Source organism: Neolamprologus multifasciatus, chromosome 14, assembly GCF_963576455.1.
Source record: "Neolamprologus multifasciatus chromosome 14, fNeoMul1.2, whole genome shotgun sequence".
NCBI classification, from domain to species: Eukaryota; Metazoa; Chordata; class Actinopteri; order Cichliformes; family Cichlidae; genus Neolamprologus; species Neolamprologus multifasciatus.
In genome coordinates this window covers 40,591,074-40,608,633 of record NC_140452.1, presented here as the reverse complement: position 1 = coordinate 40,608,633, position 17,560 = coordinate 40,591,074, and the positions used below count along the sequence as shown (strand labels likewise).

General features: G+C 39.1%; 1 protein-coding gene and 1 long non-coding RNA gene across 2 annotated transcripts in view; one reads left to right on the top strand and one right to left on the bottom strand.

The window, feature by feature from the left end:
• The window catches only part of LOC146504690 (uncharacterized), a 58,033-nt gene extending 47,662 nt beyond the window's left edge, over nt 1–10,371 (bottom strand). Inside the window, exon 1 of the long non-coding RNA XR_014877956.1 lies at nt 9,841–10,371. This is a non-coding gene — a long non-coding RNA (uncharacterized LOC146504690). The remainder of the gene's footprint in view (nt 1–9,840) is intronic.
• lrrc75a (leucine rich repeat containing 75A) overlaps nt 1–17,560 on the top strand; it is a 69,537-nt gene that overhangs the window by 3,820 nt on the left and 48,157 nt on the right. Inside the window, exon 2 of the mRNA XM_085184771.1 lies at nt 8,943–9,071. Within this exon, the coding sequence (XP_085040897.1) occupies nt 8,943–9,071 (129 nt within the window). The remainder of the gene's footprint in view (nt 1–8,942; nt 9,072–17,560) is intronic.

Below are 17,560 nucleotides of genomic sequence, written 5' to 3'. Positions count from 1 at the left end.
GAAAGACTCATAATTCATATTTTGTGCATAGCTTTTTCCCCACTTACACTCCATGTTAGACTGCCAGTAACCACAAAAATGGGAAAATGAGGCATATAAGATGTTGAAATGAACCAGAATGCTTACTGGTTTACTATAGGTCCGCAGAAAAGTTTCAGGAAACTTCATTCTTCAAGAATTAATTTAATTGCTCAAGTTGATTTTTTTCCCAACAGGTACAAGTTCCTCCAGCACTTATTCTTTTATTTTGTTATTATTGGTTGTTTCTGTTTTCACAATCAGCTATTTCAGCATCACAAGCTCCAAGTCAGATGCTCGTAAACCTCCTAAAAGCAGAACTGCCTGAAACAAAAACTGATTTAGGCAGTTAGATTTAGTTTGAAACAGGTAGAAAAACAGGTAGAAAAATCGACTTCCCCAAATGGTTCCTGTTTCTTGTAGGAATTTCAGACTATTTCCACTTGAAAGAATGAGCTACTTTTAGATCTGTTTTGTTTGTTTGTTTGTTTTTAGAGATTTTCCACTTTAGAAGCAGCTTATATGGCTGCTTCAGGTACCTCTACCTAATGGCAATCAATTTAACCACTGTAACGGCCACTACTATATCTACAAGATCTCTATCAGCACCTTGTTCTTTCTCATGGTGTCAGTAACAATAATAATCAAATAATTATTATTTATGTTCTTATTTATAATAATTTATTCATTATTTTATTTATAATAAAATGTATAGCCTAGCATAGTGATGGAGGATTTAGGCCATTTGTTGTAATGCTGAGTGGTGGAAAGAAAACGTCCAACTAGCACTGAGTAATCAGTAAACAGCAATCTGGGGAAGCTGTATGTCTATAAGCCTGAGGTGCTGCTCCCTGAGCACCAAATAGTACCAAATAGGTACTCAGGGATGTTGGAGACTGAAGGATGTGGTCTGTATTTCTTTATCAGCAGGGTGTTCCAGCTATAGAGGGCAAACGGATAAGGCTGAAAACAAACTGGGTTGCCTTACATTTGCATTAACATAATAGAGATAATAACAGGTTTTGATGTTGGGTCATGAAGGCATAATTGGAGGAGTTCCAGTAATATAATGATGATATTTAGTTTCATGTTGCGTAGGGCCTGTGCTCTGCCGGAACAGTATGTGACGGACAGAAACAGGATGAATTGGATAAAGACAATTACTATGAATAAAGGGAAGCAGGAGGAGAGAAAAAAGAAAGACTACCATTAGTGTTCAGCTAAAGCAGAGGACAGACAAGAAGTGGTGGTGAGTGATTTCAGAGACAGTGAAAGACAGCACTTAGAGGGAAACATGACAGAGAGCGAGAGAAGGGAAAAGGAAACAAGGAGAGATGAAAGTGAAGCGCTGATTTTGAAGAGTGTGTTGGTTACGAGCGTCTCCTTATTGTTGCTTGGAAACAATGGCGATAAACTGGCGAGTTTGAATCAAGTAGACATTGATTAATGAAACAGGAGCTCTGTTAGGAGATAATGAGGAGGCCTTCTTCTCAATCACTGCTCTTCAATTAACTCGCAACCAAAAACTGGCATCTCTCTACTCCGTTCGCCCCCGGGCCCCCTCACAGCTGATCGCTTAACTGTAAGAAAGAGCGCCGGAGCGTGCTTTACTAGCGCTAAATTTATCTGGCAGGGTTCCTTCAGGTGTTTCCACTCAGCTACATGGGATGTTTTTGAAGCCATCACATGTGACCAGGGTTTCAGTAGTAGTAGCAGCAGTGGTGTAGCGTTGTGGTTGCCTCTAATGTCTGAAGATGCCAGTCAGCTGCTGAAAGCCTGTGGAGCTTAATGCAGGGAGTATGTCTGGTTCACCAAACTCTGTTTCATCACAAACATGCGATGAAAGAATGGCACCTGCCTTGTGAGGAGGTATCCCATAGATCTGAATTGTGGCAGTGATGTTAGAAAACACAAATGAAATCCAAATCTACCGTTATGGATAAGGTTTGACTCTGACATGTGCTGCTAAAATTATTTTATTAGAAATGTGATGAGGGCTGAACAGAAAAATGGCAAAAATGATTAAAACAAGCATAGACTCCATAGACACTGAAAGAGTGGGAAAAAGAAAAAGTAAGGATGTAAAAACACAGGAAAACCTTCAAAATAACCAAGGAAGTGAATTGTAAAGGACACCAAGACAAAGGCCGTGACTTCATGTTACAGCAGCATGATTTGTGTCTAGAGCCTCCAAAGATTCGCCGTTTTCCCAGAACTGCAGAAGTTTCCTGTGGAGTTTTGTGCTGTTTTGATAAAGCACGTCATAAAAGAGTGGATCTGTCTCCATACATTGCACTGATGTTCGCTCAGCCATCTTTTATTTTTGTCTAATCAGCACTTGAGGGGCAGTGTCTCAACGTGGTGCCATTTGATTGAATGATTCATATTGTCCGCGGCTCTTTGAATCACCATGGGTTAAGTCCTGCCGGCAGTGCTAATAAGCAAATTCAAGATCGGTCGTGCACCATTTCAATAGAGACAATGACATGGCAGTCAAAACGTCATGAAAGAAGCCCCAACAGTTACATCAGCTGCCCCTTGTTTTATAGATAGAAAAACAAGATTAAAAAAAAATAAAACTCTTTCCCTCATAATTGTCATAATAAACTAGCCAGTTAACCTGTTTGTTAGAAGAACAGACTAGAACAGACTCGCCATTGGATTAATAAAAATATGATAAAATAAATCTAACTAACAAAAATTTAAAAAGAAAAAAAAGATATAGTCATGTGAGAATTTATTTTTAATGTCTGCATACATATAATAGTAAAAACTATCTGACTACCAATATATGATCAGCATATACACTATATAACTTTTATGCATAGATTGAATATAAAAGATGGCTGTGGTAATGCCAGTGTGTGAATCTTGCATTCTTTCAAATGGCCAGCAGGGGGGGACTCCTCAGGTTGTATGCATGCCTATGAGAAAATGGCCATCAACTTCCTCAGTGATTGGTGTATGGGCTCCATCGCTACCTTAGAGTTTTCTTCAATAACAGCATGATCTACATTTTATAAACGATGGTCCTCATTAGAGTCCACAAAGACAATACATCAGGACATGATTTAGGGTGAGCCTATGTTGTAATTAACAGGTTGATACTGTAGACTCATACGTGCTAGGTTAATGCTGCCTGTTTGGGCCCTGGACACTGTCTTAAAAGACAATCTTGTTCTCAAGAGTTTCATTTCCTGGGTGAATAAAGGTTCTGACTCTTAGCATTTGTTTCAATGTCTCACTATGGGATGCACCTCCCTGAGTATTCCTCAGAAGCTTGTATCTCATTCTGCCAATCCTGATTGGGTGTTGATTGCCACAATCACACTGGGCAGAGCCACCCAACCTTTAAATAGCTTGCACTGTTACATAGTCAGTATTCAAAAACCTATTCTCATTTCAGGGCATATATCTCAAGCTAGCTAACTTCTTAGGTAGCCTAAGAAGCTAGCTAGTGTCATAGGCTAGCTAGCTGTCCACAGACAGGAGTGTTGGCTATTTCGCGTTGCCGGATGGTAGCTAACTAACGGTCTCCAAAAACGGCTAGCGCACCAAGCTGGCCTGTCGGAAACAGATCCCTTGTTGCCCTCAGCCAAAACTGCAGCTGATGGTTTCGACAGGGAGGGAGTCGCGGAAGCCGAACCACAGGCTGGCACCATGTTAATAATAAATAAATACATAATCGACAGTGTCTGTGAAGGTTCTCAGTCATCCAGGTCATCGTAGTCTAAGGAGCTTGGAAAGAAAAACGTCTGGACTTCTTTGAGTTGCTTGAAGATGTTTCACCTCTCATCCGAGAAGCTTCTTCAATTCTAACGTCAAATGCTGGAGAGTCCCAGATTTAAGTCTTAGGGGAGTGTCCCCCAAGAGGGTCATGAACCCCCTGTTGATACTCTACCTAATCACACTAGCCAAGGGGTGAAAACGGGTGTGGGTCACAATCAGCCAAGGTTTCAGGTGAACCCGCTGTGAAACCTAGCCCCACCCTATCATGTGATTTCCTGAGGTCAAATGGTCCAGGATGTGAGTGGGCTTTAAGGTGTCTGGGAAAGGATCTCAAAACTGGATTATAGATGGCAGACGGTTGGTGTCGTAAGCCACCGCCTCTGTTCAAAGATGGTAGTTTACAGTGGACATAGATGGATTCTTTCACCCCTCTTTCAAACCGTGTCTTCTCTGTCCAAAATGTGAACATTGGCATCCTCGAAAGAGTGTCCTTTGTCAGCCGAGTCTTGTCCTGTCGAGGTGGCTGTTCATCGACAGTGACAATCGACAGTGATTGCTCCACATGTCATTTCGTGTTTGTGCAAGGCTGTTAAATATGGCATTTATTTTCTTATTCTTTACCAAATGTGAGATCCCGGTCCAGTTTCTCTTACAAAAATAACAAAATGGAGGCCTGTCTTGTCAGAGGTGGCGCACACTGTTTGGTCAGGATGTGATTTTTGATGAGGGTCAACATCTGCTTCATATATAGCTCCACCTGCCTCAGTTGCCATTTCCTTTTAAATAGCAAAGAGCTGCACTTGATCCATTGTGTTTGCCGCGTCTCTTCAGCTCCACCTTTGTTAATATTCAGCCGGGTTCCAACCACTGCTTTGATGTTGACCGATCCTAATTAGTGTGGACTTTCACTAGAACTGTTCTCAGTATGCATGTGTGTGAGTGGCTATGCATTTGACACACAGAGGCCAGGATATTAGACTATGCATTTTTATGCTTTGTCATGTATATTTCATAAGAGGGTAACGTTAATAATGTAATACCTTTCTGGAGTGAATATAAATGAACGCACACGATAACGATGATAGTGATTATTATTATTTATAGGTTTTTTCCATAATGATTGTCGTTATTAGTAGCTGATGTAAAAAAAATTCTCTTTCTTCTCTCGAGCTGTTAACTAATAGAAGTATCACACACACATACAGTTTCTCCTATCACACGCTAAATGTTCACACCACATCCTAATGAGTTATCCAACTATCTTTGTTTTTTTATTTTTCTGTAAGTGCACTGTTTGTCCCCGTCTTGTCCTCCCCCCCCCTCCCCCCCCCGTTCTATTGTTAGTGTGGTATTGAAACATGAAATTAGGCTCTTGGAGAAACTTGGAAGAATTCTAGAAATATAATCAGTGTCCTAAACTGAGCAAAAATGGATACTTTTGTTTCCATATATTCATTAAATCCATTACTACTGGTAACAAGTTCTGCTGACAGATTTCTTTTCTTCCAGTCACTTGTTAGCGTACTTCACAGATCAGACCTCATCGTTAGTCCAGAGGTTTGTAAGCCAGAAGTCAGAGATTGTGGAAAGGTTTAACACTAGCCAATTATTTTCAGGCTACTGTCGCTGACCACTATACATACACCTGTTGATGAACTAATCATACGTTTCTCTTATGTGGTGATTATTAACTATTAATGCCACCGTTATCTGAAAACACAGCCACTGATTAATGTCCCTGTGTGTGTGTGTATGTGTTTGTGTTTGTGTGTGTGTGTATGTGTGTGTCAGTCGAAGCTGCTGTCATTATTTGCAGCCACTCCTACGCAGAACAATAAGCAGCATGGAAACCTCAGTGAGTCATAGCTTTCTCTAGGAGACTGAGCATCCATCAGTCTCGCTCTTCCCTTTTCTCTCATTTCTAAAGGTCGGTCCTGATGCCACTCAGCTGGCAATAAACTGCCTGCAAAACAAATCCAAACACACATGAAAATATATCTGCACTTACCTACAGGCTAACGCGTCTCTGGATTCTTGTTACACACATTCTTTCTCTCAGAGCGTTTTCCAAGCAGCACTCTAGCATCCACACAAATAATAATTGTATAGATAAAAAAATAGAGCAAATTACATACTGGATACAATATGCATCCTGTTACACGGGACATATACAGACCACACATATAATGAAAATATACAATTTCAGCATTTTCTTTACGAAGCGCATAAATCACGACTATAAATCTGAGCTTGAAGTTTGATCTTGGGGAACGCTAACTTTACCCCAAAGTGAAATACATTTTGACAAAATCCCAAAGTGGCAAACTGTTTTTGCCCAATATTTTTTCCGATATTTTATAAAAAATAAATAAATAAAAAAAAAAACAGAAATCCTGCCCTCACTCTCAGTTGGTCTCACAAATGTTAACTTTGCAGTTCAAAAGAAAATATACCGAAACTATATTTCTTTGCAGTTATAAGTATATTAAATGGTTTTTGCCATGTGGTTACGGCAACTTTTTTTTAGTAACTATGCACTGTGTGCACAATTATTAAAGTAAGAGTAATAAAACAACTCAGAATTTACATATAAACATTTCTGACATGTCAAAGAAAATCAGTGACCAATATAGCTACCCTCACAAGCCTTCCATTCATGGAGTCTGTCAGTTTCTTGATGTGTTGATGATCAACTTTTTGTGCAGCAGCAACCACAGCCTTCCAGACACTGTTCAGAGAGCTGTACTGTTTTCCTTTACTGTAAATCTCTTGTTTAAGCAGGGCACACAGGTTCTCAATAGGGTTTAGGTCAGATGAGGAAGGGGGGCCATGTCATTATTTTTTCATCCTTAAGGCCTTTACTGGCTAAGCATGCAGTGGAGTACTTCGATGCATGCAAAGGAGCATGGTCCTGCATAAAAATACTAGTCTTCTTGAAAGATGCAGACTTTTTCCTGTATCACTGCTTGAAGAAAACTGGGAGTAAGTTTGATTATGAGGCCATCTTTAACCTGAAAAGGTCCAGCTAGCTCATCTTAATAAATACCAGCCCGTACCAGTACCCCACCTCCACCTTGCTGGCATCTGAGTCAAAGTGGAGCTCTGTATGCTTTACTGATCCAGCCATAGACCCAGCCATCTGGTCCATCAAGAGTCACTCTCATCTCATCAGTCTATAAAACCTTTGAAAAATCTGTCTTCAGATATTTCTTGGCCCATTCTTGATGTTTCAACTTGTGTGTTTTGTTCAGTGGTGGTGGGGTTTCAGCCTTCCTTACCTTGGCCACGTCTCTAAGCACTGAACACCTTGTACTTCTGGACACTCTGGGTAGGCTGCAGTTCTGGAATATGGCAGCACTATAGGATAATGGGTTCCTGATAGCTTCACTTTTGATTCTTCTCAAATTTTTGGTAGTTAATTTCGGTCTTTTTTTTCTCAATATGTTTCTTGCGACCCTGTTTGCTGTTTGCAACAAAACATTTGATGTGGTTACGCCCCAATATCTTAGCAGTTTCAAGACTGCTGCATCCCTCTGAAATACCTTTTAAATCTTTTTTTTGGCCCATTTTGCCTGAGGAAGAGAAGCTGCATAGAAATTATGCACACTTTTATGTAGAGTGTTGATCTTTCCAGGCCACGCCCTCACTCATTATGCAAATACACATCACCTGATATGCTTAAATCCAATAAGCACACAAGTTTATACAGCTTGAAAATTTGCATAAAAATTATGATATGGCCAAAATACTCACTTGCCTAATAATTGTGCACACAGTGTATTGATTCAACCACAACAGAATGAACTTTTGGGAATTTACTTATTTGGATGATTGAGCATGCATCAAGAAATATTTAGTGACATTTTTTATTAAAGTGCAGCCTAAGCTTTAAGCATGGTCATTAGCTTTGAAAGTGTGATATTAGATAAATTAGTTGATCTGATGATGGAGCTTGAGGAGAAGTTGTTACTAAACCCTGAATATATGTAAAATATATACGCTAATGCTTTGGATGGTAGCAGTAGGACATTACCATCCACAACATCTTGCCAGCAGCACAGCTAAAAATGAGCACTCAAGCAGAAAAAACACAGAGTCCCAGAGCTCACTCGTGGTCTGCAAAGCGTAAATGCAGAATATTTTGGTGTTCCAGCGTTCAAAATGTAGTATTTTAGAACTACAGTTATGTATTTGGGAGCTGGACCAGACGTTTACAGAACAAATTTGTGCCTAGATTAAACCTTTCCCCAGCACACTGCACGAGCTAGAGCAAAATGTCAGGATTTCTCACAATCTAATTGGCAGATTGCCATGAAATGAGCACATTCATGCTACCAAGAAAGTGACCTTTCCTTTACTCCCACACTCAGGACAAACTTTACAATTTTTGGTCCTGCTGTTAGTTAAGTTCTAAAAATATCAAGATTGACAGTAGTATTTGTGTTACATGGAGCACTCTCATACTCTTGTTGTACTTGTTAAAAACCCAAACATAAAGCTTTGCTAGTGTTTTAACCTTTTAATTTTGTTCCCAAACAAATCAACTTTTGGGTGCTTAAAATGGAGCATGATGGATAATGTAAATGATTAATGTCATCAGTGAGTTGAGCTCGAACAAATAGCATAGCATGGTTGTTTTGCTCAGTTGTACTGCATCCAGCATACACAGCCTGTGCTCTGCTTTAGGCTTCATATTATAGTCAGTGACAGGAGCTTTTCCTCAAAATTCTTTCAACTGTGGCAGTCTAATCCTCTCCTGCACACTTTCATGTGGCGTTGTCATTCATGTTGACTTTTGAAGTTTTAACAAGACTGCTGTTCATGCGTGAAGCTCTGCCAACAGGTTTATGCTTCATCGGCTTTGATGGGGCTTGAGATGTGACAAATTTTGTTTTTTGGCCTCCTCTCCAGAAACCAGACAGTCCGACAGCAGGAAGCGGTTCAGAGGGCTTTAATTCAATGCTTTAGGGGGTCGGGAAGTTTAAAAAGCTGCATTCAGAATGTAAACGTCTTTGACATACTAGCTCGGACTTACATATGAGGGAATGAATGAATTCGTAGCAGTCATGGAACCTGTATTCTTTTCTCTTTTTTCCCTCATTTTCTTTCCTTTTTTTAATGTAGAGCCTGTTTATATGAAATGTGCTACATAAATATATTGCTAATACATATGGTCTTACTTAATGTGTGTGTAGGACCTAGGCATGGAATCAACATCACTGGATGACGTGTTGTACCGCTACGCCAGCTTCAGAAACCTGGTTGATCCCATCACGCATGATCTGATTATCAGTCTGGCGCGATACGTACACTGCCCTAAGACGGTAGGACAAACACACACACACACACACACACACACACACACACACACACACACACACACACACACACACACACAGTGTAAATAAATGTTAATAAAACCTAGTACCTCCTACTGTAAAGGCTCCTGGGCATGCTAACATAAACACACACACTGTCACTGACTGATGCTATTTATTGCGTTGCTGCTATCAGATGATCTCCTGACTCATTTCTTTGATACTATTTGGTTACGGAAGTGCTCTAAAGTGGCTGTGTATTATATGTGCATCCATGAGGGAACTACTGCTGCTTGTGTTTGTTCACTCATGTAGTCCAGTGTGTCACTGAAGGACAGAAAAGGAGAGGGAAAGAGAGCATGGCAGCAACAACGCACAATGAATAATGCAAGGAAGAAGAAGGAGTGATGGAGATGAAGATAGGAATTCAGAGGCCTGATGTGTCATTTCAGTACATTCTGTTGGGAAACACTGTTGCCCTGAAGCTGGCTGCGCTAAAAGTCTTTTTTCCAGCAAACACTGACTCCATTTCAATGTTGTCAGCCTATGATGATGCAGAAACATTACTGAAACGATTAACTAATTGGTATAATCTATATGTGAGTGATTTGTGGCCATTAAATCCTGACCTTTCTAAAGCAGGCTTTGCACTTTAATTTGATGGGTTCGCTGTGAAAACAGAATGCTTGAGATGTGAAAAATAAGTATTGCATATCTGCACAACTTCCACAGAGAAAAGGCAAAGAAACACTAATGGCAAATATTTAGTGCAGACCTCAGAATCAAGTACAAAAGACAACAGAAGTGCTCCAGGATGCTAGGGCGCAGTGTTGAGCTTTTGTTACCTAGTGGCTACACAAGCCAGGAAGTATCAACAACCGGATTTGGTGTGTGGTAGTAACAGGTAAATGAACTTTTTTTTTTTTAATTATTTGAATAAATATGAGTGCTTGTCTATAAATACACAAACAATACACACATGCTTTCAATTGTGTAATTTAAGTGATCTGGGTAGCTCTGTTTTGGAAGTTCAGTTAACGCTAGAAATATGCTTTAGAGTTTGTACGTGCTTTGTCTCTAGGGGCCATATATAAACATATATAAATAAAACCACTTTTTTTACATTAGTAATTCCTTTTCTGCATAATTTTATATTATTGTTAATGATTAAATAATTAAAGCAACAAAACAACCTGAAGAGCCGGTTCGGAGCCGAAAGAGCCGGTTCTCTAAAAAGAGCCGGAAATCCCATCACTAGTGTGTATGTCTGTGGAAAGCTCAATTATATAGGGATACCATGTGTTTGCGTTCCCTCGTACACACCGATACAAGCCTAGACATGCCTAAAACTGAGAGCAGCCACCCTCTGATGATACTTTATGCCTGATTTAGGCTTCTGCAGGGAATCTTTGTAGTCCCCACGTAATTTAGAGGTGGGCCGATCGATCTAGTATAGACACCAACAAATTTATATTAGTGTGATAGAATCAATGCTTTGTTTCTATGCTCTAAGTTCAGTGTGTAGCCCACTGAAATTAGTTTTTTGGAAATGAAACGATACACCTCAAACATGCACTATGAAAAATGTCTGAACCTTTTTGTGTTGACTGTTGCATCTATTTTATTTATTTTTCTATAAAATATTTAAATAACAGAGGTTCACCCAAAGTGCTTTAGAAACAGACATTTTACATTTCAAGTCTCAAAAATTTCAAAATAAATGAAAAGCTGGTGTGTTTTTGTTGTCTTCAATACTTTTGGAAAGTAAAAATCACAGTGATTTTAGTGGTCATTAAAATGTGCTCAGAATTTGCTAATTGATTATGATTTATCTGGTAAATAGTGGATGCTGATAAAAAGTAGCTTCAGATTTTTTTAAAATAATAATAACTAGCATGTTTGTGCCCTAAATCAGTGGTTCTCTAACTTTTGTACGCATACCACTGGTTGTACGTGGGCTCCCTCTAGTGTTACGCGGGAAGTCTCCTTTTTTTTGTTTAAGATCAAATGATATACGTCTTATATATACTACTTATTGGGGGATTTCTGAAAAATTAAAACACACACCTCTGCTATCACGTCCGACATAAATGAAGACAGGAAACTAAACAGCAGTGATGTTTGTAGGGTTACTGTTGGGCTAGCTGGTATATAATGGTGTGCTATGTGATCGCTAGTGACACAGCTATGTTAGCATGATGTAAACACATTAACACAGTGAAGCTGGACGATGAAAACGAACTTTTTTCCACTCGATAAAAGTTAACATGAGGGTTCCCAATGTTAGGGACAAATGCAATCGCATGGCAGGACGCTGTAAATGCACCAAACGTCAGTCAGGAGAACAACTGAGATAATCCATCAACAATACGAGGTTAGTCATTAATATACTGCTGTATGGGCTGGGCTGTAGTTACATCGTAAGGTTTAACAACTGAGCTTTGAAATGAATAGTGGTAGCAAAAACCGAGATAGGCCCACAGTGATCTCTGCCTTTATTTAGGGGCTTGTTTAGATTAAATAGAACAAGATACAAAGCATTAAAACGTTAAAAACACAACAGCCTTAATAAACGCAGATTAATTTTGAACGGGAAGCAGGGTTTATACGTCATCACTTAAAGACCGGATATCCCACCTGCTGTGAATGTTTTAATGCAGTACAGTTGTTATTATTATCACTTGTCACATCCTTTTTATGACAGTTAAAATAAATAACATTCATATAAGAAATAAAATTGTCTCATGTAAACTGTATATGGTGTTAAATAGGCCTATACTACTGTACTTTAATGTCAGTCATAAGGGTGGTACTTTAAGAGCCATATATTTTATGAGGTTGTGTTCATTGTGAAAAGTTTGAGAACCAATGCCCTAAATCAAGTTATCTCCATTAATACTTGCTAACATAATGCACTTTCTCAAAGAAAAAGGCTCAGTGCATTAGTAATCCTGGACATGGATCATTGATGAAACACCCAGAACACACATAATCTCCATATAAAAGATTTGGCATCACTCACTGGTTTGAAAGCCTTGACTTTAGCATTTATATTGGTTTTAACTGACTTAAAGTGGATTAGAGTGTGAAGTGTTACGCTATCAGCTAATGCTAGCTCTTTACATCTAGTCTTCACTACAATGGCAATAGTGAAAACAGTCTCCTTTGGCTTTTTATAACCAATAGGTTTCATCCATCTTTTATATACAGTTTATGAAACTGACTTGCTCTTTCCCCATTAAAGTGATTTTTTTGCCTTGCTTGCTGCTTAGAAACACAACATAAAAACTTGAAGATTAGCATTATTTTTTTTTAAAGTAAACTAATTTTAGGATAGCATGGATGTAATAGCACCCTTTCATATTGCTATTAGACAGCCATCTAAACCTTCCGACATGTAGTACAGAAATATACTGCAAATGTGTACCAACACGTACACAGTTTGCAGTTTTCTCTGCTTATCTCATGCTTAAATAAGCCAGGGAACTTTATTTTGAAGAATAGTTGGTGCACCTTTGGAAAGATCAAATTAAGCTCAAAAGTAAAACTAGATTACACAACTAGACAACAAATGGATCAGACTCACTTTATAATGAAAACATTGTGTACAGTGATCTGTAGTCTGAGGGAAAAGGGTAAGGTATAAAATACTCACTTATATCACTGCAATAAGGTGCATTGTGGGAGAAATGCTTGACACACAGCTACAGTCAGAAAGTAGGGTACTCTGTGTGGTTCATAACAGGGGAATGGATTGTGTCTGAGAAGAACAGAGCAGGAATGAGAAAGGGTGTTGTTCAGTGAAGAGAGAAACACAACATAACGTACAGACAGAAGCACAGACAGGTGTTACCTCATGTGTTTCACTCCGGCCATTCTTGTCTGACACATTGCATCGCTGTTCTTTTACTTTTCTGACCTGGTTGTCAATAACAGTGTTCATTCTTTTCTTTTTAAATTATTGAATAGATAGATTATCAGAGCAGGCAACATTTTTCCAGTCTTGGAAAAAAATGTTGTATAGCCAGAGATTCAGTTCTATTCACTTGCTTCAATGAGGCATTTTCACCAGAGAGCTGCTGCTCACTGGATATTTTCTTTTATTCAGACCATTTTCTGTAAACCCTAGATGATGGATGGTTCTGTGGGAAAATCCAGTGTCTAACATATTGCAACCAGCCTTTCTTTCACCAAAAACCATGCTATGTTCAAAGTCACTTAATTCCCATTTCACCCCCATTCTGAGGCTTCAGGTTTGAACTTCAGCAGGTTGTCTTGACCATGTTTACATGCCTAACTGCATTACTGAGCTGCTGCAGTCTGACTGTCTGATTAGGTATTTGAGTTAATGAAGTGGGGCCAGTGAGTGTGTTATGTTTGTAAGGCTTGGATAAAACAGCCTCTCTGTATTCCCTTGTGTGACAGCTAATTATTATTTATTGAAAAACAATTTCACACCTTGTTAAGGATAAATGTTTTGTCTTTGGCTGCATGAAGATCTAATTTGAGCCTCTAATACGTTATATGTTGTCAGATGCTCAGTCCTGTATATTCGACTGTTTCATCAAGCCTTGTTTCCTAAGGGCTGAACTGGTTCGGCATATATAAGGTGATATTTAATCTTGATGTTTTTATAGCCATTTGACAGGTACACGGCAAGAGTGTGAAAGTCAACTGAAACAGTAAAGTCTAGGTAGACTTGTAGCAAAACCAAATCTATGAACTACAAAAGCAGAGTAATATAATATTTGACAGATCTTTGACTGTGTGAATGCACTTCTTTTTATTCCGGCATTTGTCACTGCAGCCCTGAGAATCCGGGCAGTTCCACACACTGGTCCACAGCTTCCCCTACACAGAGGAAATTCCCATCAGGCAGCACCACAAAAGCAAAAAGCGTCTTCCCAGAGACCCCTTCCACCCAGCACTCAACCTGCTCTTGCATAAAGCCGGCTGCATTGAGGCAGACTGAGCATGTTTTCCTTAGCACAATGCACACTGAGTGCTGCACTTCCACTTTATTTTATACTGTGGTGGTTGTGTGTATGGCTGCTGCTGCTGCTGCTGCTGTTATGTTGCATTTTTTTTTCCAGTATCAAATTTCTTGATGAAGCTTGTCGGATAGTATAAAAAGCAGTAAAGTCAGTGGAGTATTAATCACACTGTTTATAACTAAACAAAGGTCCTGAGAACCTTTTAGCTAAGGACAGGATTAGCAGATTAGTGCGTAAACACAAATGGAATTGTGGAGTACATAATATTATCCAACATCCTCTATAAGTGAATGAACGGGGAAACGGATCCTGAAATACATATCGAGCTTCTGTTTTTCAACTAACAAGGAAAACTAAACATCAGAAAGAAGGCACACTCCTGGATAATACTGCCACTATCGATAATAAAGCAACTCCCACACACGTAATGAACACATAACATGAACACATTACAGTCAATCCCAGATGAGCAGGTATTGATTTTACAGTAAATCAAACTGCATCCTATTCATCAAGTCAAATGTGGAGCAAAGTGACCTTTCATTAAAGGTCCATCTAAAGAAGCAGGTATATATATTAATGTGCTGTGTTGTGTTACTAAATGTAGTTTCCCAGACAGACTGCATGAGCTGTTATATTTTTGTTTAATAAAAGTTGCTGCATATTTTATTTTATACAATTAAAGACCCACAAAGAAGAAAATGAGCATTTTTTTTACCTTTATGGTATAAATTCTATGAAATTATGAAAATGATTAATCACGGAGGCTGCACTGTCAACGCCAGTGGTGGTGGAAGTTTAAGGTGGACTCTAGGGGAGGACCAGAAATCTACTGAAACTAGTTTATTGGTACTTGAGCCTGTAATTGCTTCCAAAGTATTTTTTATTTGAGGCTGTAAACATGCAGTGTAGTTGGAAGTTTTAACATGGGAGTCTTTAATGAATGACTCACTTGTGGAAGCGGCGGTAACCCTTGGCTTCATTTTTCTACCCAATAGGTTCATACTTCCTAATTATATTTATTAGCAAGCTCTACAGTTGTAGCTTGAGTCTTAGAAAAAAACATATTTAAAAATAGGGAAATTGGGGAATTTCCATAGGGCCATTTAGACCTGAAATAAATTAACAGTTGAGTTGGTTCGGGCATCTGACTATGATGCCTCTCGGACACCTATCAGGCATGTCCTACTGGGAAGGAAGCCTCAATACAGAGCCAGGACTCAATGAAGAGATTATGTCTCTTGGCTAACCTGGGAACGACTGTGTACGACCCTGGATGACCTGGAAGAGGTGGCCGAGGTCAGGGAAGTCTGGGCTTCTCTGCTTAGACTGCTGTGACTCCAGATAAGCAGTAGAAGGCAGATAAATGGATGGATGGATGGAAATAAATAAATCAACAACAATAAAATGTTGTAATGATGTGAGAAAGTTCACAACCTGGAGCTCTACTTTGGATTTGATCAGTAGTTGATAAAACTTGTGAAACTGTACCAACTGAATTATAAATTGGCTAGTTGCACAGGCTCCATGCACCACTGGTCCCTGATTTGATTTGATTGATTAATTATTTATTGATATGTAGACATTTTAGGAGGTTTATGTTGAAATAAACCTGCCAGCACATATTTCTACCATATTCCAACCATACTTCTGGCACCTTTGACAGCTCTGCCACTGAAAGAGCCCCAAGCCAGCTGACAGCTGATTTTCAGCACATTCTGATAACTCGCTAATCCTTCCTGCCACATACCCTGCACCTTTTTCTAAATACAAGCACACAGACGCACACAACAGCTGCTGAAGACCAGCCGCAACATCCAAATGCACACATTCATATTTAACGTTAAGAAACATCCATCATTAGCACACGTACATGCATGCTGATACAAGCCTGCAGATGTGCTAAAGGATTTGACTTGATTTACAAAATAAGCGCACGCTTTAGATATTTGTGCAGCCGCTCAAATGCTCACTTGCTCTCACACATTTGGTGTCACAAACAGCAGCACAGCAGCCTCCACAGAGTGGGTGAAAGGTCTATTCATTGCTGTGTGACTCCAGCTAAGTGGGGTGACTAGTGAATTTACTTAGAGCAGCGGAAAGCTTTGCTGCTTTATCACTGCAGCTGCTCCGATTCTCTCTCTTTCTGCTCTCAGTTCTTTTACCTCGTTATTCCTCCTGTTTGACACCTCTTCTGTCTGCTCTAATTTCTAATTTGTCTATGTGTTGTTCCATCTATGCGTCTGTGTCTCTACTTTTCTCGAGCTGTGAATCCAACAGCTCAGCTTGACTTTGCTCAGAATAACAGTATCTGTTCCTGGATGTGTGCGGGTTCATCTCTGCTCATATTGTGGTTACTCAAATGTCAGATATTTGCCAGTCTGTCACCTCATCACATTATCAGATTTGAATTATTTCATTTACTTATTCAAAATGTCAGCTAGAGCCATTCTTATTCAAACACAGATAAAGGTGCTTTTTACAGCGTGGAGCTATTTGAAGAAGCTAGCAGCGAAGAGGTGATTCAGAGTGCACCAAGCATAAGAAAAAAGTGATTGATTTGTTTGGTTTAACCCATGACTAACCTTAAGACTTTCCATAGGAGTGCTTTTATCACCATGAAGGTCGTGTGGCTCAAATACACCGATCCAAGCTGTTTATGCTCGAGAGTTAGAGCCACACCCTACGATCCTGTACCACACAGGTTGCGTAGTGAATGTAGCATAAGCAACTCAAATTTAGGAGACCAGCGTCACAGCCTAATTGGAAGCGCATATAGATAATCTAGATCTATATAAATGTAAGAACTAATCATTTGGATTACAGGGATTGGTAATTGTCGTTAATTGAATCATTTCTATTTCCCCTTTGTTAGTTAACATCCAGTCCATGTTATGTTATTCCATCAAATCAGTAATTTAATAACATAATATAAATTGTTCCAAAAGGCACCAGTTACCTGTGTTGGTGCACCTGCCAGTCAAAGTACCCATGCTCCTATCTTTAGCATTGACAAAATCCACCTGAATGAAATCGCCTGTATATAGTCGTGGCCAAGATTTTTGTTAGTGACATTTTGTCATTTCAGTTTAATTTAAATAAAATTTTTATTTATGTATTTTTTGACATATTTCTATAATATTGTGTGGAACAATTGCAGTGATTTCAAAGCAGTTTATTGACAAATGAATAAAAATATAGTTTTATCAGTGGTTTTATAGTTTAATAGTTGCCAAAATGTTTTTTGTTTATGTAGGAGGCTAAAACAGTTTTATGGAACAAGCTTTCAAAGCTGTTAAGATGGGCATTTTAACAGGGGTATTGATGGGGATTCTCATTATCTACTGTTTACATTACTCAATCATTATATGTATGCACGTGGAAGATTTTCAATTACATGCATGCAGACACCAGACTGTACAGACTGTCTGTAGTCACAACAAGATACCGTGTACTCAGCCACCATTAACTCTCTGTTCCTTCTTGCTGTTTCTTTGGTTC